Source organism: Alexandromys fortis, unplaced genomic scaffold (genome assembly GCF_014885135.2).
Source record: "Alexandromys fortis isolate MF-2015 unplaced genomic scaffold, M_Fortis_MF-2015_v1.1 scaffold_175, whole genome shotgun sequence".
NCBI classification, from domain to species: domain Eukaryota; kingdom Metazoa; phylum Chordata; class Mammalia; order Rodentia; family Cricetidae; genus Alexandromys; species Alexandromys fortis.
In genome coordinates, this window is record NW_026068065.1 from 221751 (window position 1) to 242128 (window position 20378).

Here is a 20378-nt window from a genome sequence, read left to right on the forward strand (position 1 = left end):
GTTGCGTGACGGGGGTCGGGGGGGGGGGGGGGGGGGGGGAAGCTTGCTCAGACCCTGTGGTCATAGTCCACTGGTGTGAGGCAAGAGGGGTGAGATCAAAGGCAGGCCTTGGGAGAGGCATCCTGGTTGGCCTGGAAGTAGCCCCTGTTTTGTAATATTTTTACCTGTATAATTATTATTTTATTATCTTACACATTAAGGGTTTTACTGGTCTTGTCAGGTGATCTTGAAAATGATTACTTCTGAATCCATATAAAAAGGCACTTTATCCATCAAAACAGGGGAGATTAAAAATACCATGTGCAGGACTGCTGAGGTGGCTCAGTGATTAAGAGCACTGGCTGTCGTTGCAGAGGACCCGAGTTCAGTTCCCTACCAATGCATGGTGGCTCACAACCATCTTTAGCTCGAGTTCTAGGGGAGCCAACACCCTTTTCTGACTTCCAGGGACATATGGTACATGTACATGCATGCAGGAAAAACATTCATACATATTAAAAAATAAGTCTTTTTCTAAAAATCGCATGCATGTATATTGTGAAATATATTATACCTCCTCTTTTTTCCTTTTTCTCTTGCTCTCCTGGGGATTGAACGCACAGCCTTGCACATGCTAGGTGAGTGTCCTACCATTGTGCCACATCCCTGGCCCTCATTTTATTTTATTTTTTGTTGATTTGATACAAAGAAGTCTTGCTAAATAAGCACTTTGTAGCCTAGGCCATCCTTGGGTTTGTGGTCCTCTTGCCTCATCCTTTATTGTAGCTGCAGTTGCAAGAAAGTGCTCCTGGGCCCTGCCATGTGTACTTTCCTTTACACTAGTACTTGACACGAGATGGAGAAGTTACTGTGGCAACACAGTGTTTATAGATCCGAGGAGGGTGTGCATATGAACACATCAAACACACTTCTTTCTAAATAAATGACTAGACTATTCAATTTCTTTGTTTTTTAATTTAAGATTATTCAGGTTCTTTGAGGTAATCGTGGTTTGTTCTTATTTGGTGAACTGATGTAAAGCACAGTTTTGACTTTTGGGCCCTGAATTTTCTAATATTGTTGGAAATACCCTAGAAATATCAACGAGTAGAAGCTATAAGGGAAAATTCATTTGGAAAATCTTGTAATTCATTCATGTAAATTCAGAGAGAGCACTGACATAACTTGAGAGTTTAAGCAGTACCTCTGCTTTGGAACTGGTAAATGGTGAAGTCAATCTGTTCTGACCAAAGGAAGCTCAGGTGGAGAAAGACAGCTGCTCTGTAATGCTGTGATTGTTTACTGTCTTCTCGTTCCTTTGATTGCAGACTCTTAGAGGAAGTGCACACAGTAAACTCAATCCACGGCCTGGGAAGGTAAGGTTATCTTAATTTCTGGTCCAGGTTCTCTCTTGGTCTGATAAAGGGAGACATAACGGTTCAACATTCATTTTCTTGCAGATTGTGATATTCAGCGAGCCTGACGTCTCTGATGAGTGCATTGAGGTGTTTGGGGACATCAAGGACTGCAGCTCTTGGAGCCTCTCTCCGGTGATAGTTGTGAAAGTTGTCAGAGGATGGTAAGAGTGCGCTGCAGCAACAGCTGACAGTGGGTGATAGAGTACCCTGCAGCTGCAGCTGACAGTGGGTGTTAGAGTGCCCTGCAGCTGCAGCTACAGCTGACAGTGGGTGTTAGAGTGCCCTGCAGCTGCAGCTACAGCTGACAGTGGGTGTTAGAGTCCCCTGCAGCTGCAGCTACAGCTGACAGTGGGTGTTAGCGTCCCCTGCAGCTACAGCTTACAGTGGGTGATAGAGTATACTGCAGCTGCAGCTTACCACAGGAGTCTGGCTTTCTCAATTGCTATTTGAACCTCACTGCTTACTTATGAGTGAGTCTTTATCAGCATAAATGACTTAAAGCATTGTTGGTGGTAAGATAAGAAATGAGTGCCTAACCCGTGGTTTTGATTAGAAAAATGATATATGTTTATGATAAACAATCAGAACAATACAGTAGAACAAACCTACTCTCTTCGTGTATCACCACATAATGTTGCTCTGGGTACACTGGGGCCCGTCATGTGGCTTTGACTCATGAGTATCTAATGAGGTTGGTAAGAATTGCATTTGGGAGCTGGAGCAATGACTCAGCAGGAAGAGCACTCACAGCTCTTCTAGAGAACCTGGGTGTGGTTCCCAGCACCCATAGCTCTTGACTCAACACAGTAACTACAGGTCCCTGAGCTCCAACATCCCCTTCTGACCTCTGCCGGTGCTGCATGCACACGATGCCCAGACATACTAGCAGGCAAAACACAGCACAAAATCCAAACATGTAAAAATAAGTAAATCTTTTAAAAACATGTTAAAAGCCTAAAACATAAGCAAAGCAGGATGTGGTGGCCATATCTTTAATCCCAGCACTCAGGAGAGTTCCCAGCCAGCCTGGCCTTGTGTATCAAGACCTAGTCTCAAACACACACATGCACGCACGCATGCGCTCATGCATCACAAAGCTGACAAGCTAGTCAGTGGGGAGCTGAGTTACAGTCCTAGGACACACATGATGCTGGAAGAACACTGACCCCACTTCCGTGCCTTAATTCATTTGCACAGGCCCATACAAAGAAAGTAAATTTAAAGAGTTGAGATAAGATCTCACTAAGTACGCCAGACTCGCTCAAACTCAGAGATTAATCTACCTGTCTTTGTTTCCTAAGTGCTGGGATTAAAGGCATACACCACCACACCTAGACAATTATTTAAAAAGTAAATAAAATAAACCAAGCACTGGAGAGGTAGAGACAGGCAGGGCAGGCAGATCTCTGAGTTCAAGACCGGTTCTCTGGTCTACAGAATGAGTTCCAGGAAAACCAGAGCTACACAGAGAACCCTCCCCACCCCCGAGCCAGGGTTTCTCTGTGTAACAGTAACAGCTTTGACTGTCCAAGAACTCACTTTGTAGACCAAGCTGGCCTTGAACTCACAAAGATTTGCCTGTGTGCCACCAACACCTGGCCAGAAGCTCTGTCTTGAAAAACCAAAATAAATAAACCAAACAAATTTCCAGGGAAAGATAAATAAATTCCTGACAGTTCAGTGATGCATTAATTTAAATTTTGAAGAGATTAACGCAGTTTCTTACTTTTTTCTTTTTTCTGTTTTTTTCCTTTTTTTTTTTTTTTAAGACAAGGTTTCACTGTGTAGCCCTGGCTATCCTGGACCTCTGTAGACTAGCCTCAAACTCAGAGATCCACTTGCCTCTGTCTCCCGAGTGCTAGGATTAAAGGAATGTGCCACCACTGCCTGGCTACCTTCACAATTTCTATTTTTTTTTTTTTACTGGTTGAGTTGTTTTTCAGAAATTCATAGGAAGTTCAGTAAAGAAGAAGAATTGCGAACAAAGTCAGAATATCATGTTTGTCTTCACTGCACACATCCACACCAGGCTGAGGTCAAGGTGGCAGGCATTGAACATTTATGAGTCATCTGGGCATTGACCAAAACACATGCAAGACGAGGCAAGAACTCAACCACTGTGCTGTATCCCCAGCTACCTTTTAACATCATTTTGAAACATCATTTTGCCAAATTACTAGCCTGGCCTTGGGCTCACTGTGGAGCCCCAGGTGGCTCCTCTTGTGGTCCTTCTGCTCAGAGTCTGAAGTAGCTGGAGTGACAGATTATATACCACCAGATCCGGCTATGGCCTAAAAAGTTAGCCATGCCTTTTTAAGTCTCCATCCGACTAGTTATGCAACATCTTTTCTAAGAGGACGTTTAATATTTTAATGTGTGTTTTTAAATAGCAAAGCTATCCACTGGAAAAGTAAAATGTCCTTTCCTTATCAGATTAGAAGAATGGATATTATGCTAGAAACAACGTTTGCAAGACAATTGTGTTTGTAGTAGGAGAGTTATTGTCTCTTTTGCAACCCTTTTTGTCTAGTTTTGATGATCTACTTTGTAATAATATGTATGTGTGGGGTAGGTTGGTGGGTCGGTGGGTATTTGTGAGGGGCTTATGCATGTGAGTACGGGTGCCCATGGAGTCCAGAGGCATCAGAACCCCTGGATCTGGAGAAAACAGGTGGTGCTGGGAGTCAAAATGCAAGAGCAGTCCTCACTCTTAGCCACTGAGACATCTTCCCAACGCTTTCAGCAACACTTACTGGCTTTGTGAAGGTGTGAGCCCTCACTATTTGCTGTGCCGTTTTTCTTAGTACTGTGTGGTTGCTGGGAGAGGCTTTCAAAAGTACATATATGTTAACATATATATAGTTCTTTGTATCAGTATATCCATTGATTCAACTGTATACATCACAGTCCCTTTAAGAGAAATGTGTGGTAATATACCTGCAAAGGGAAAGCTCACCCAGAGAGCACCTATGATCACGGGTCAGTCTCCACTGTCAGGTCTATGACCATGCGCAGTGATAACGCGAACATTCTGCAAAACACCTGTATAGATTTCTAATTATCTGAGGCTTGATAAGACCCAGTGAGACTGGTCTTAGGGAGAGCATACGCTATTTCTAGTTGATGTACAATATGGCCTAGCCAGATTAAGGAATCACACCTGCCTCACTGTGATGGATAACAGCATTCTGTGTTTTGTTCTCAGCTGGATTTTGTATGAGAAAGCCAATTTTGAAGGGAACTCTATCGCTCTAGAGGAAGGTGAATTGGAACTCTCTCATCTCTGGAGCATGGAGGATATTGTGGATGAAGAAGCTGAGCCTGATAAACCTACAGTTATTGGTTCCATCAGACACGTGGTTCAGGTTGGTTATGGGAAATGTGGACTTCATTCAGTACAGGGACCTGGGTGTCAGAAATAATTTTACTTAAAGGGAATCCTCATTTTGTGAAATAAATGGGAAAATATTTGATAGATATTCTTGGGATATGTGTTCTATAATGTAAATATTTACATGCCATGAATTAACTAGAATAGAAAAGAAACATTCTAATTATTGGATATTTTTCACGATAAATCTATTAGGTAAGATTTCGCTCTGGCGTCCACTCACATCCCAAAGGAACAGTTTGTTGAGTAACCTGGCTGTGATGAATTCTCTATGAGCAGCCTGGTTTTTTTAAGATTTATTTTATTTTTTATGTGTCTGTGTGCCTACATGTGTGTCTGCAAATATATGCACAGGTGTCCATGGAGGCAAGAAGAAGGTTTTGGGGATACCTGGAGCTGGAGTTCCAGATGGTTGTGAGCCGGTGGCATGGCTGCTGGGATGCAAACTCTGGTCCTTTGGCATTGCAGCAGGTGCTCTAACTGATGAGCCATCCCTCCAGGCCCTTGCTTAGGTTTTTGATGGCTACATGAAGTTCTGCTTTCCTGGAGGCATTTAAGGATATTTCACTTTGGAAAAGCAATCTAGAAATGGTTTAGCTCAACACAGGTTTTATGTGGTTTTAAAAATATTATTTGACTCTCTCTCTCTCTCTCTCTGTCTTTGCTGCTTGACTGCCGTTAGCTGACCCTGCATTATTTGTATGCATTTCCATGGTGTTCAGGCTCGTAGTAGGCCCACAGCAGTGACCCTTGAACCCCTGAGCCCAAATAAATCTTCCCTCCAAACAGCAAAACCCCAGATTTTTTTCGAGCTATTTGAGGTTCATTTACAGAGGTGGGTAGAAGTTCCTGTTTATTTTTTGAGGAGGAAGGTATTGTCAACATCTTCCTTTGTAAACATGTAATGTCTGGCGTCTCACAAATGGAAGATGAGATAACTTTATACCGTAGACTTAGATGTTATAAAGTGCAGTAGAGAAACGTGGATGGTTCTAAGGTGAGATGAGGGAGGGTGGAAAACAGCTTTTGGCAGAGAGAAGTGCTGCCAACTTCCTGGATCAGTTTTTCTTACTGTTTCTTTTGATTTAAGATAGCCTTGTGTAGCTCAGGCTAGCCCTGCACTACTTCCTGATCATCCCATTTCCACCGTACAAGCTAGGATCACAGGTGTAGCCCACTACACCCCTGGTCAACATTTCTGAGCAACTTAGGTGATGATCATTATTTATCTGTTAGTGGAGTTGACACAATCTAGCTGTGTAGCTCAGGCTCTCTCTGAAGTTGCAGCAATCCTCCTGCCTCTTGATGTCCCTAGCCCCCAGAATTATAGGCATCACCACCAAAGCCAGTTTAATTTTTAAGTAGACTACATAGTATGATAAGCCATATAAGATATGAGGAACACTATAATTTTATGTGTATGAGTATTTTGCCTCCGTATAGTCTGTGCACCACATGGTCCAGTGTTGGAACCTCCAGGTAAGTACTGGGAATTGAACTGGGGTCCTTTACTACAGCTATAAGTGTTCTTAACCACTGACCCAACTCTCCAGCTCTGAGGAACACTATTCTAACATGTCTTCTCAATGGAATATTTTGCATATCTTTTACATTTATATAACACACATATAAGTTATATGTATGTAATACAAATTATATTGTGTAATTTATGTTATATACACATAAAATATATATATTATAGCAGACACACCTACATTTTGATACACCCAAGGGCATAAAACAGTGGCAAGAATGAAGAGATTTATAAAGTGCCATGGGAGTATTTTTTGTTTCTACATGTTAAGCCAAACCAAAGTCCCAGTCAAGGAAAGTCACTATGGAGTGATTATGGGCACAAAACCATAGTTGGGGAAGAACCTAAGTGTATACTTAGGCTAGGGCCACAAGACTTCAGAGCAAAGGAACCAAAAGTCTTCTGATCAAGGAACATGCCAAGAAGGTGCGTTCCTGGTGGCCCTTGAATGTGACCCCAAGACGTGTCATCACAGCAGGATGTGTGACCCAACGAGCCGTGTTGTGTAATGAGTGTAAACAGGAAGGGGAGAAGATGCAATGGCAGTGCCCCGTGAATTGTATGTGTATTTTCAACGTGTATTTTAAGGGGCGGGAGGGATGACTCAGCAGTTAGGAGCACCTGTTACTCTACAAAGGAACCAAGCGAGTCCTCAGCATCCACATGGACCGATTCATGACTGTGTAACTCCAGTTTTGGGTGATCGGATGGATGCTCTCTTCTGGCCCCCACCAGCACAAGGCATGCATGTGGTACATACATACATTCGGCACTCTTACACATCTTAAAATTTTTTAAATAAAGATTTTAGTCATCTGTAAGAGAAAGAATAATGAGTTTATTACAAGTTCAACACATGATATACTTATTATATATGTAATATATGTGTATGTGTATTTTTTTCAGGACTACAGAATTAGTCAGATTGACTTGTTTACGGAGCCAGAAGGACTAGGACTCCTGAATTCCTACTTTGATGATACTGAGGAAATGCAAGGCTTTGGTGTGATGCAGAAGACATGTTCCATTAAAGTGCACTGGGGCACGTAAGTCTTCTGTTTCCAATGCAGATGTAATAAGGCTCCGTCGGATGTGGGTATGGGATCCAAGCGCCAGTCCCCATGCGTATGCTTTTCCTGCAAGTGTTTTACCTTCTGAGTCATCACCCCAACCCACCCACCCCCTTTTCCTGCGCTAGGGCTAATCTTAGGCAAGGACTTCACCACTAAGCGATATCCTAGCCATGGAAGCCACATTTTTAACATAGGACTTTTCACTTATCACAGAGAAACCCGACCACTCAAAGCTGAGTAATCAGTATTTCAAGCAGGATGGGGTCAAGGTGAATGCATTTCTTTTGCCAATGTTACACAATGCTGTTGTGTTGGCTACATAAGCCCAGGAAACTGTAAGAGTATTTTGAAGGCAATGGGAATATCTGAGACAGGGCAGGTGAGGATACAAAGTGGAGGCACAGGACGGGGCGTGTGGTCCTTAAAGTGGAGCTCAAAGCCCCAGGCATGTGGAAAGTATTTGCTAGAATGTTAGAAAAACCCCTATCAACATTACTTGGCATTTTATGTAAAATCTTTTTCTTTAGAAAAGTTATTTATTACCTGCTGGGTGGTGACACACACCTTTAATCTCAGCACTCAGGAGGTAGAGGCAGGTGGGAGGGTCTCTGTGAGTTCAAGGCCAGCCTAGTCTCTAAGGTAGATCTAGGACAGAATAAAAAACAAACAAACTACAGAGAAACCCTATCTCGAAAAACCAAAAAGGAAAGGAGGGAGGGAGGGAGGGAGGGGAAAATTATTACAATTTATTTTTTATTTATGGTATATATGGTGTGTGTGTATGTGGCATGTGTGTGACGTGTGTGCTATGGAGTATGTATGAAAGTTAGAAGACAACTTTCAAGAATCAGTTCTCTACTTCTAACATAAAGGCCCCGAGTACAGAACTGAGGTCATCAGGAATCTACCCCACTGAGCCATTTTGCTCAAATCTCTTCCCTTTTAACATTTTATTTTCACGTGAATTTTCTGAAATACATTATTAGTTCAATGGTAGTATGGTAAATATAACTATTTATATATCCAGAGAAAATTGACAGGTTTTTTATGAATGGAATATACAGCCAAAGGTTTCATAGTCTGTCTTGTAAAGTGATCTAGGATATCTCTGAGCAAATGAGAAGGTGCTCCTTAGTCATGCCGTGGCACTCTATTGGCCACTATGAATCTCAGTTTGCCGTTGTTGTAATCATGGGGAAGTGGTTTGATTGTGTAGATTGGAGGAACTGAGTAACCTGCAGATCACAAACTGATTTTTTTAGTCCTCAGGAATCATGAGCTAAAACATTCAGGTGACCATAGGAAGTGTGACTGTGGAGGCTTTGACTTGGGAGTGGGTAGCAGCCATCTTCGAAGAAATGAAATTTAGACATTTCACTTGTTTTGTGGTGCTCCATAGTGGTCCCAAAGAAGCTGCTAGACACCGGAGGAGTAGACTTTGGCTTCCTAATGGTTGAAATGAAAGTGAATTGCCTTGTTAGGTATAGAGTTTCTTGTCATAGGAGGTAATCTAGCAGAAGACAAATAACATTTTATCTAGAACTCTATAGGAGGGGATAAGGTATAGATTAGCTACCTTTATGACTGTTTGTTCTTTTGTTTGAGTGTCCCTAGAAAATTATAGTAAGTTGTTGTAGGAAATGGCTTGTTTGTTCGCGGCTGCTCAGCCCCGGAATAAACACACAGAAACTATATTATTTGAAATACTGTTTGGTCAATAGCTTAAGCATATTTTTGGCTAACTAATATCTTAAATTAACCCATCTCCATTCATCTGTGTGTTGCCATGAGGCTGTGGCTTACCAGGTAAAGTTCTGGTGTCTGTCTCTGGTGGGGCTATATGGCTTCTCACCAACTCTGCCTTCTTTCTCCCAGCATTCAGTTTAGTTTTCCTTGCCTAGCTCTGTTCTGCCCTGCTCTGCTATAGGCTCAAAGCAGTTTCTTTATTAACCAATGGTATTCACAGCATACAGAGGGGAATTCCACATCAGTAGGTAAGTGTACAGTTGAAATAAAAGAAGTATCCAGTAGACAGGTTAAGACTGAGCACCCTCCCCCCAGCCCCCAGCAGCCAAGTGTGCTCCTTCCCTGTCTTAGGAAACAGCTCTGTCTTAGTTCATTTTCTGTGACCATGGTAAATACCACATGCTGAAAGCTTAGGAGGAATACAGTTTATTAGCTCACAGATTTAAGGGATGGGAGGCATCGAGTGAGGGCCTATGAAGTCCCAGGGCAGTGGAGGGCCTTGTGCCAATGTGCAGGCAGAGGGGTGTGCACAAGAAACAGCCAGCCTGGCTACAGCAACAGCCACACTGAAATAACCCATTAGTAGTCCATGAATGGGTGACTTTATGAAAAAGAGGCCCCCTGACTAAATCTGACTGAATTACCTCTTGACGTTCCTTTATGACCCTCTGTCTTAGTACCTTCCAGGGGTTAAATTTGAATATGGCATTTTGAGAGGCGCATTCCCTCCTCTCCATAAGTAAGAGAACAGCAGGGAGGGCATGGTGATGGCTTGTCATCAAGTGAAGGGCCCTTAGTAGGCACAACTGAGGATTGCTGGCTGCCCTATAGAAAGAGACTGTCAAGAGGGGAGGAGAGAGAGGAAAACGGAGGCAATTCCAATCTTGCCTGCAAGAGATGATGATGGCAGAAAGCGATGAGGCCTGAAATACAATTTTTTGTTTTTATTTATTTATTTTACATCCTAACTTCAGCCTCCCCTCCCTCCTCTTACTCTCTCCTCCCCGCTGCCCCACACCCAATCCTCTCCTCCTCCATATTTGGTCAGAAAGGGGCAGGCCCATGGTCTACAAAGTGAGTTCTAGGACAACCAGTGCTATTATACAGAGAAACTGTCTTGAAATACAAACATGCAAACAAAAACAAAAGAAAAAAAGGAGAAGAGAAAGGAAAGAAAAGAAAAGAGAAGAAAAGAAAAGAAAAGAAAAGGCAGGCCTCCCCTATGCATCCGCAAGCCTGGCGTATCAAGTTGCCATAAGATCAAGCACCTCCCCCTGTATTCAGGCTGGGCAAGGCAATCCAGCATGAGAATTTGGCTCCTAAGAGCCAGTCAAAGCACCAGGGACAACCCCTGCTCCCATTGCAGAGCAAGCTATACAACTGTCATGTATATGCAGAGGGCGTAGATCAGTCCCAGGCAGGCTCCCTTGTTGTTGGTTCAGACTCCATGAGTTCACGTGAGCCAGGCAAGCCATTTCTGTGGGTGTTCCTGCAATGTTCCTGACACCCTAGCTCCTACAACCCCTCCTTCCTCTCCTCTGCAGGACTGGCAGGACTCCCAGAGGGCGGCCCAATGTTTGGCCCTGAGTCTCTGAATCTGCCTCCGTCACTGGATAAAGACTCTTAAAGGCAGAACTGACAATATTTGCTGATCAGTTTTAGATAGCTGCAGGGGGCTGGGGCTGGCCTGGTCTGAGACGGAGATCTGCAGAAACGGTGTGTGTGGGGGGGGTGGAATTCAGTTGTTTTGGACAGGTTAGATCTGAGATCCACTCCGAGTTCACAAGGGGCAGGAGGTAAGTGGAAGTGTAGGCCTGGATTGCAGGGAAGGGCTGCAGGGAGCACTTGGGAGTGCTCCACTTGGAGAAGTATTGAAAGAGCTTGGGTATAATTCAGCACTGGAAGACCTGGAGGTCGGTCCCCGGTCCTCTGCAGCACAGAGAAAAGTTTCAGTGTGTAGAGCAGATAAAGGCAAGTCTTAAAAGGGAGAATGACCATTGAGCCTGCTTTCAATTAGGTACCCCGTTAGATCCCGAAGGCCAGTGGATGGGGTTGAGGTTTTGAAAAGATGTTATGTGCCTTTTATGTTGGGAGATTGGGAGAAAATGTATGAGTCTAGCAGAAGAAAGCATCTTTATGACCACTGCCTTTGGATGTCCCCTTCAGCTGTTCGTTTCTGTGCCAGGGCCTCCTGAAAGCCTCCTCTGATTGTTCAAAGTCCAGCTTACTGAGCTTGGTTGGCGAGCTTAATACTTTTATAGAGCCCAAGGAAGTCTGGGTGAGCTGATAGGATTGTTTATATGTGGCTTACTCTCTGTATCCACCCAGTCCTCCCCAGGCACCACACCCAGCCAGGGTGGGAGGGTTTACCTGCTAGCAGGCACTCCTCATTCTGTGGCTGCTGGTAGACCCGTGCTCTGGGTCCTAGAGGGGGCAGGGACTTCTGGATCCCATTAGGAAACGTGTTCATGGGCCTTTTCACTCTGGATTAAGTTCCTCTGCACACATGTAAGGGTGTAATTGGCCTTAACAGATTCTGGTGCGTAAGAATGATTTCTAAACCTTCGCTTTTAGCGACCGGCTAATAGCAGTGCCCATCCTCCCTGAGGCATGCTTACATAACTTTAGGGTCTATGTTAATAAAAACAAAGAATTTTAGAACTCCATAGGGAGCAGATGGTTCAAGCAAGGAAGGCAGCCTGGCTGCTTTGTCTGGACCAAAGTTAGTGTTAGTTGGAGAGTTCCAGCGCTTTGAAGTGAAGGGACTATTTTTTCACTAGCCCAGTGTGCTTTATTATTTTTACTGTGAAGGAGTTGATGTCTGTCATCAACAAGAACATATGTGTATATGCTCGTCTGGGAGCCTAATAATGGCACAAACCCTTGTGAGTCTGCCACCCAACTCAAGACTCCCAGCTCTGTTACAGAACTCTGACACTTGCTCTGGTCCTATTCCCTCACTCTGCACATACATAAACTCTGCTAAGACTACACACATCCATTGGTTTGCCTGTATTTCTGTGTTTTTCATTGCTTTGTCATGGTAACTACATGTGTTCTACTATGGAACATATTATATTAGTACCCATTTGTATTCCATGGGCTTTCAAACATTAGACAGGATAGTTCAGGAAATGCCTACCTACCATCCGCTAGATTCAGTGATTGTTCGCATTTCCCATGTTTGTTATCTCATTTGTTTGCTTAGTCAGGGTTTAGTCAGGGTTTCTCTGTGTAGCGCTAGACGTCCTGGTGCTCACTCTGTAGACCAGACAGAACTCAGAGACCTGCCTGCCTCTGCCTCCCAAGTCCTGGGATTAAAGGTGTGCACTACTGTGCCCAGCTCCGTGTTTGTTATCCTTTCCTGTCAGGTGACTGTTTGCACCTGCTCATTGCAGATGCTCATTCCTTTGCTCCTACAGACTCAGTCTGAGTCTCTTTATAATGAAATAATAGCTCTCACTTTACCTAAGAAAATTAGCATTGTGCCTTATGAAAATATGACATCCCAGAACCACATCTTCCCAGTTGCCTCCAGGCTGTCTTTTATAGTTTTTGTTTTGTTTTAAATCAGGATCCAGAGCCAGGCATAGTGGCACATGCCTGACGTGTCAGGCCCAGGCAGTATAAAGTGAGCTGCAAGTTAATTGTCTCACCCTAACCCAAAAAGTTCCAGTGAGAGTCCCTCCTTTAAGTCCATTTGTTTTTTTCTGCCTCTGTAAGTCTCTTTGCTGCTCAGGCCAGACTTCTTGTATCTGTGTAGTATGCGCACCTGTGTGTGCCAGTGTGCTTGCCTGTTCATGCATGAGCCTGTAGTTGTCATCTAGACTGACAGGGTGGTGAGGTCCAGGGATCTGTCTGTATCTCTCCTTGAGAGCTGGGACCATAGATGCATGCAGCTATGCCAGACTTTTTTGGAGCAGGGCCTGTTTCTTTTCTTTCTTTTTTATTTTATAATTTTTTGAAGTTAAATAATTACATTATTTCCTTCCTTCCCTTCCTCCCTCTAATTCTTTTTCAATTGTTCACACTTGCAAAAGCGCGCGTGCACACACACATATGTACAAATATGTATTTCTAAATATATAAATACAATCTTCTCTGTCTTATATATGTGTATATTTGTGTGGTTTTGGGGCTGACCATTTGGATTGGATAACCAATTTGGGGGCTCTTCCCTGGGGAAGGCTTTCTCCCACTCTCAGCACCCTTAGTTGTTTGTAGTTCTAAATCTAGGGTGGGGACCTTATAAACTTAACCTCTTCCATGCTAGGATGTTTATTGGTGTTGTTCATGTCTTGTTTAGACAGCTATGCTAATGAGACTTCATGGATGTGGCTTCTTTGAAATTCCCAGAAGATTCAGTCTCACAACAAACTCCCTGTTCCTCTGGCTCTTAAAATCTTTCTGCCCCCGCCCCCCTGCAATGATCCCTGAGTCTTAGGTACGGGACAAGCCAGGTTTTAAGAGCATCAGCCAGCTGTCTTAGAGCATGGGCTTTTCTGAGTATTTATTTTCCCCTGATCCTCTTATGATCTACATTGTCTAAATGTTCTCTGTACAAAGGGTTAGGTCCAAAGGTACAGTTAGATTTATGGTGAACAGTTTTGGCAAGGGTACTTCATATGAGGTGGTGCCATGCATTTATGCTGTATCAACACATGACCAAATAGCCACCTGCCTACCGATGACAAAGAGTTTGCTTGCCTAGTTAGTATGGCGCTTTCCCACATTTCCCCCATTGCAGAATTATTCAGAAGTTTTGAATAACCTCATATTTAATCTTCAGTTAATTTTCATAAAAATTAGGCCCATGTTTATGTCCAACCACATCTCCTAGGACCCAACGGGGCATGTTTGGTTTAGTTTTGCCTGCTAGGTGGTCAGCTACTAGTTCCTTGTTCTAAAAACAAGCACGCACAATAAGACAGATTTTTCTTATGGAACTAAATGGTATTTCTAAAGGAATGATGACACATATTTTAATATACAGATCAGTGGCCACTGTTTAGCAGTATTCGTATATGTTTCTTATACATACATTCATGCATGTTCATCATGTATGTTCCTTATGCTTACACTCATGCACATTTATTGGATATGTTTCTTATGCATCCATTCATGCATGTTCATCACGTGTGTTCTTTATGCATACATTCATGCACATTTATATTTGCCAAAAAGACAAATAAGCCCATGCTTCTTGACAGTGTAGTTGATATCACTCTGAACCATAGTTTTCTAATGAGTTAAGTTCATTACCTAAGTACAATAGGAAAGAAAAACATTTCTTTAGAAACAGAAATGACATTACCTGAAGAAATTTCCCTGCTCTCCTGAAGCTCTGTGCATTGAGTTTTCAGATACCCAAGTGCCCCTGGCATATGTAAATGTCCGTCCCGGTCACTCAGAAGGTCACGAGCGCTGGCTCACTAAGGGAGGACTCTTTGGGACAGTCTTGCAGATTCACCAGTTTTTATGCTCTACCTTCTAGCAGGGTCCCCCACCTTCTATAGTGGCCGTGTGACTAGCCTGTGTGCTTCGAGAAAGGTGAAATGGCAGTGTTAGATGAGCAGACCCGGTATAGTTCAACCGAAGAAGGAAAACCCTCATGAGAAGGCTGCTTTGAGAACATGACTTTAGGGCAGGGGAGATGGCTCAGTAATTAAGAGCACTGGCTGAGGACTTGGGTTCAATTCCCAGCACCCACATTGCAGCTCACAGCTCTCTGTAATTCTAGTTCCAGGAGATCTGGTACTCTCACATACTGGCAGGCAAAACATCAGTGTACGTAAACAACTAAATCTTTTTTTTTAAATCATTTTAAAATTTCAGGGTTACTACATGAGCCACACATGCTGTTTATGAGAGCCATCCACTTGTAAGGGAGTCAGACTCAACAGCATTGTCTGCAGAACCTCCATTCCTTCGCCAAATCAAAAAAGCCAGTGTGTGGCATGCCCAAGCCAGCTTTGGGCTCCAGGAATGCATGTGCCTTCCTGGCTGTCGCGGTTTAGATATAGGAAGCTAGAGTGTCCCGTCAGCCTGCTGCCTTCTGGCTTAGAGGTATTCCAGGGCGTTTTAAAGACGGGTTCCTTTCCCCCCCTAATTAACTTGCTCTGAAGAGAAAGCACTAAAAATCTAGACTGTATAAGCTGAGTGCATTTTTGTAAGCTAGAAAAAGAACGCCCAAGCATGTCAGGAGCCTCACCACCTGGGCCTCATTCTTGATCTTCCACTCCCTCCTCCTTCCACCGCCTCTGCCTTTGTAACTAATCTGACCTAGGACACTGTTCATCAGCTTTGATCTCCACACATGTGTCCCGCGGGGCCGCCTAGGCTTTGGTGTGTGCCACGGGGCCGCCTAGGCTTTTGTGCACCTGTTGACAGATCTTTAGCAGGAATTGGGTGGCAAATCTCTGGGTAATTAGTCTAAAGAAGGTCCAAGGGCATCTTTAACACAGGCTTTCACTAAAATAGGATGTTAGACCAAAATCAGAAGCAAGAGGAAGCGACTCCACCCTCAGAGCCTGCTTTGTTGTGAAGGATTTCATTTAGAGCTCCCCCTCCGGGGCACAACATCTGGGAACGCAGTGTGGTTGGTAGAGTGATTCAACCAGACTAGCTAAGTTATCCCCTGTGTGGGGCTGGGATCAGGCAGAAGGCGGAAGAGAGGGAGAGGACAGTCTGTGTTTCTGAAGGGACACTAACATATGCACAGCGCAATCACTTCTGCAATAGCAGCATCTTCCTAGAGACACACACTTAGCTCCAGTGGGCATGCTTTTATGCTCCTCTGGCCTGAGATCAGGGGGCGATGGGGCTGCCATTTCCTGACCAGAGGAGAAGGGACAGTAGACACGCCCAATACAAGGGCATGGAATTGCAACATTTGCCAGAGGAGAATCAAGAACTCAGAAGGCATTGCTGCCTGAGGACAGGCAGCCCTGGACCTTCAGCCTGGCAGACAGTGGTATGTGCTGAGTGGTGCTCACAGTGAGAGTGTGTGTGTACAGGGTGACTGTGAGCAGATTATGAATGGGAAAAACCTGCTGTGAAAAGATGACAGGGAGTGGGGGTTGGGGTCAGCTTGCAGCAACCCTGCCTTGTGGCAAGTGACTTAAAACCGCACATGTGAAATAGGGACAAGAGCATTCCCTCCCGGTAGCACTGCTGTGAGGACTAGCCGGGATTCTAGATAGCCTTCCGTGTAAGTTTTTTGAAGGGGTCAGCTGTTAAAGTTGACACCATGAGAAATGATTAAGTAGAACTCTATAAGCCTTTATTTACAAATAAAATGATAATGGAAAACAAAGCTTGAGATGGCTTGACATGGAGTCTCTGACTAGGTGACAGATATTCACATGGAAAAGTAGTTATAATAAGGCTTAAATAAGTGGCAGAGCCAGCGAAGAGGAAGTCATAGGCCAGGGGGCACACCGCACAGCTGGCTCCTCTGGGAACTGCTGTTCACGCACACTTAGGAGCGGCAATGCCTGCAGAGCCACATTCTCCTGTGTTCTTGCCCTCCTCTGTGTACCGTACAGGGGAGACCAGAAATAAATCCTGAGTTTCTGCTTCTTTGCTCCCGTGATGGTCATTTAGGTGGCTGATCTACGAAGAACCTGGATTTCAAGGCGTCCCCTTCATCTTGGAGCCCGGCGAATACCCGGACTTATCCATCTGGGATACTGAAGAAGCATACATTGGATCCATGAGGCCTCTGAAAATGGTAAACATGGAACTGAACTTGGTGTTCTGAAGGCAGCAACTCTGTTAGCTTGACCTCCGTAATCCACCAGCTATGACTCTGAACAGTAAACCTAGCTTTTCTAGCTTTACCTGCATATATGACACATATAGAAAAGCCCTATGCTGCACAGAACTAATAGAAGCAAAAACCTATCCAATTCCACAGCTAAGAAAAGGGGACAAGACTATGCCCTTTGCCCTGAAGATACCTTCTGCCTCACAGAGGAGATATCTGTGCCAAGTTTCAGCTAAGAGCTGGCCCAGTACATGCATGAAATATTTATAGAAAACGGGAGCAATGGTGAATAAAACTCCAGTTAGTGGGAGGAGAGGCAGGGCAGGTGCATAACTAGAAAACTTTCTGGTAAGTGAAGCAGAGTCTTAAACAAAAGCAGGGTTGGCATAGCTGGAGCTGGCAGAGAATGCATGTGGGGGTCAGGGCAGACTCAGAGCTGGGCAGGGCATGCTGAGGGCCAGCCCAGTGGTACTGCCAGGAGGGACAGAAGGGGCGTGGTGAGATTTCTAGTACTTTCCTTCTCAAGATTTTTGCTTAGAAGGAACCCATGCTTCTTTTTCCTTGTTGCTGTATTTGCCTTGGTCTCTGGCTGTTCCGCAGGAACCAAGGCTGTAGGCGGGATGAGGCTGCCACACCAGGCTATGGTGTGTGCCACGTGACGCTAGGTGCTCACTTAACACCAGAGAGTAAAGCCCCTGCTGTGAACTCGCTTGTGGAACTCCACTTTGCAGGTGTCTTCAGAGCCAGTCTGAGACCAATTTAGAAAGGTATTTTTATCTCAATTTTATTTACCCTTTCTAATAAAACGTTCAGTTTGATTATCTGCAGAGCTCGATGGAGATGACTTGAGGCTTTTTTTTTTTTTTTTTCTAAAATTAAATCCACTTTCAAAGAACCTGGTTTTATTAGCTTTGGGAATGCACGAAAGGGTTAATCCAAGCGTAAAAAGCAATTCGATGGTTTCAAAACTCTGACGTTTGTGGAGCCCCCGAAAGATGAGTTTTTAAGATGGCACTCCATTTGCTGTGTAAGGTCTGGTTGAGTTAGCCTGCTTCTTTGTGATTTCAGTTTATCTGGGCCATCTGAGGATCTTTGGAAGACACATTGGTAGACCGTCTTCCAGTTTACCCATTACTGACTGTCGCCTGTCCAGTATTTTTATGTAATACTCTCTTCTCCGATTTTAGTTTTTTTCTAACAACAACAAAAATACTTCCTTTTTATTATAAGAGGGTAATAATCCCAGTCCTTTTAAGATGTTTTAAGTGTTACCTAATAGTTTCTCTTATTATTCCTCACTGTGTGAACTTCAAGGCTTTTGTAGGCTATTTGGTTGCAAAGTCAGATGCCTCCAGGGGCCAGGCAGGAAATACAAAGGGGTGGGGCTGCTGGGAGTGGAACCAAAGGGAGTGGTGGCGATGCCAGCCAAACTTATGCCCCGCTGAGGATGCCAGTCAAACCTGTGCCCTGCTGAAGGACCAGCCCATGCATGTGCAGAAGGTGGAGCTCTTCCTGGGGACGTTTGGTTATAGATGTGTTGAGCCTTAGGGTTATTTAGAAAGAGAGATAAGAAAGAGGAGTTTTAGGAGGTTGAGACAAGAAGATCCCAGGTTTGAGGTTAGCCTGATCTTCATGGTGAGTGAGATCCTGTCTCAAAAGAACAAGAAACAAAATAGCACCTGACTGCTGAAATACAAATTAAAATTGTATCAGAAAATTTAAGAAACAACACAAAGCAAATAAACGAAGGAGCTGAGATGTAGCTCAGTGATGGAGGGCTTGCTTAACATTGCAAGGCCCTGGCTTCAATTCCTCAGCCCTCTGAAAAACAAAACAAACGCAGAACAGAAGCACATGCTAGGTGTGCACACTCAGCTTGGCGCACTATAAGTCTCCGCTCTGGAGAGTCTCCTACCTTTGTTCCATTCGTCTCGTGTAAATTAAAACACACCAGAAAGTAGCCACACTTTGTGCTCCAGCTACTGTGATTCTAGTAAACATACTGTGTGCTCCAACTACTGTGATTCTAGTAAACACCGTCCGTGGAAATCATTTTTTTTTTTAACTGTGCTGTTTTTTTCTTTTCAGGGTGGCCGTAAAGTTGAATACCCTACAGATCCCAAGGTAACAAGTGGGGAGAGAAAGAGAGAGTGTGTGTGTTGGGAAGTCAGAGAGTAGGGGAAAGAGATTGTTCTACTCTCTCCAAGTATACATTGCTAATGTGACTTCCCCATAAACCTCCCTCTACTGCAGCCAGAGGACCCACCCCAGCATCACCTGCTGGAAGAGGCCAAGGGCACCAGCTATCTTAGCATGGCCTCCAAGTCACTGTTGTGTTAACTTTACCATCTGTGGTCGGATCTGCTAACCGTGGAGCGGAGCCTGTTGCTAGCCACAGAAGAAAGGCTTTGAGCCAATCCCCTACTGTCTGTTTGTTCCTACACCTGTACCATGCACTTTGATGACGTGGTTGTTTCTCATTTTTAAGTCAACTTTAGGATCCTCTGGCTCTTTAGTATCTTTTTCAACTTTGGCCACGCTATGGGTGGAAGGAGGGGGAAGGGATCCCTAATGACTTTTGTTCAACTTTCTTAGTAGGTTCTTATGTAGTTAATTTTTATATGATTTAAAGATTTAATTTGCGTTCCAGAACTTAGTGCTATTTTTATTATTACTATTATTTTGAGTTACATTTGTTTGTTTTGTGTATGTGTGTGTGTTGGTGTGTTGGAACACGTGACATGTCAGGTGTGAAAGTCAAGGTCTTAAGTTGGTGAGAGTTGGCTCTCTTCTTCCACCATGTGTGTCTGGGAAGACTGAACTCAACTTTCATCTGCCAAACCATCTTGCTGGCTGTTTCTGTTGATTCCAGACAATCTTTGTTATGTAGCTCATGGCTGGCCTTGGACTTAGGATCCTCCCTTCTCATCCTCCTGAGTGCTGGGGTTCCAGGCCTGTGCCACCATGCTCAGCTTGTTTGTTTGTGTGTTTGTGGCTGTGCCTTATGTGTGTGTGTGGAGGAGTGAAACCCAGGTCTCACATATGTTGGCAAGTGCTCTACCACAGAGGCACACCCCACACCCCTAGCCCGAGTAAATGCTATTGAATGGCAGATTCAATGCTTAGCTATTTATCTTCTCCTGAATTATTGCTATATCTACCTCATTTCTGTTGCAGGTAATTATTTATGAAAAGCCCTCCTTTGAAGGAAGGTGTATGGAGCTAGAAACAGAGATGTGTAGTTTTGTCACGGAGGGAGGTGAGACAGAAGAAACGACTGAAAATGACCGGCTGCCCTTCTCGTCGGTGGGGTCCATGAAAGTCCTAAGAGGCGTGTAAGTAGATGGGTAACTGATAAGGATTTCTCTTTTCCTTAATGAAACAAGAAAGATGCCTACCCCGAGACAATATTCTTGGTTATAGTATGGTGATGCTTTGTGGGGAGTAGGGAGTCGTGAGAATTGAACTC

General features: G+C 44.1%; 1 protein-coding gene across 1 annotated transcript in view; it reads left to right on the plus strand.

Moving 5' to 3' along the window:
* Positions 1 to 20378, plus strand: part of Crybg1 (crystallin beta-gamma domain containing 1) — a 68215-nt gene that overhangs the window by 23222 nt on the left and 24615 nt on the right. The window contains exons 3-9 of the mRNA XM_050120508.1: positions 1308 to 1355; positions 1440 to 1558; positions 4603 to 4762; positions 7229 to 7368; positions 16747 to 16873; positions 18998 to 19033; positions 20087 to 20244. Of these exons, the coding sequence (XP_049976465.1) occupies positions 1308 to 1355; positions 1440 to 1558; positions 4603 to 4762; positions 7229 to 7368; positions 16747 to 16873; positions 18998 to 19033; positions 20087 to 20244 (788 nt within the window). The remainder of the gene's footprint in view (positions 1 to 1307; positions 1356 to 1439; positions 1559 to 4602; positions 4763 to 7228; positions 7369 to 16746; positions 16874 to 18997; positions 19034 to 20086; positions 20245 to 20378) is intronic.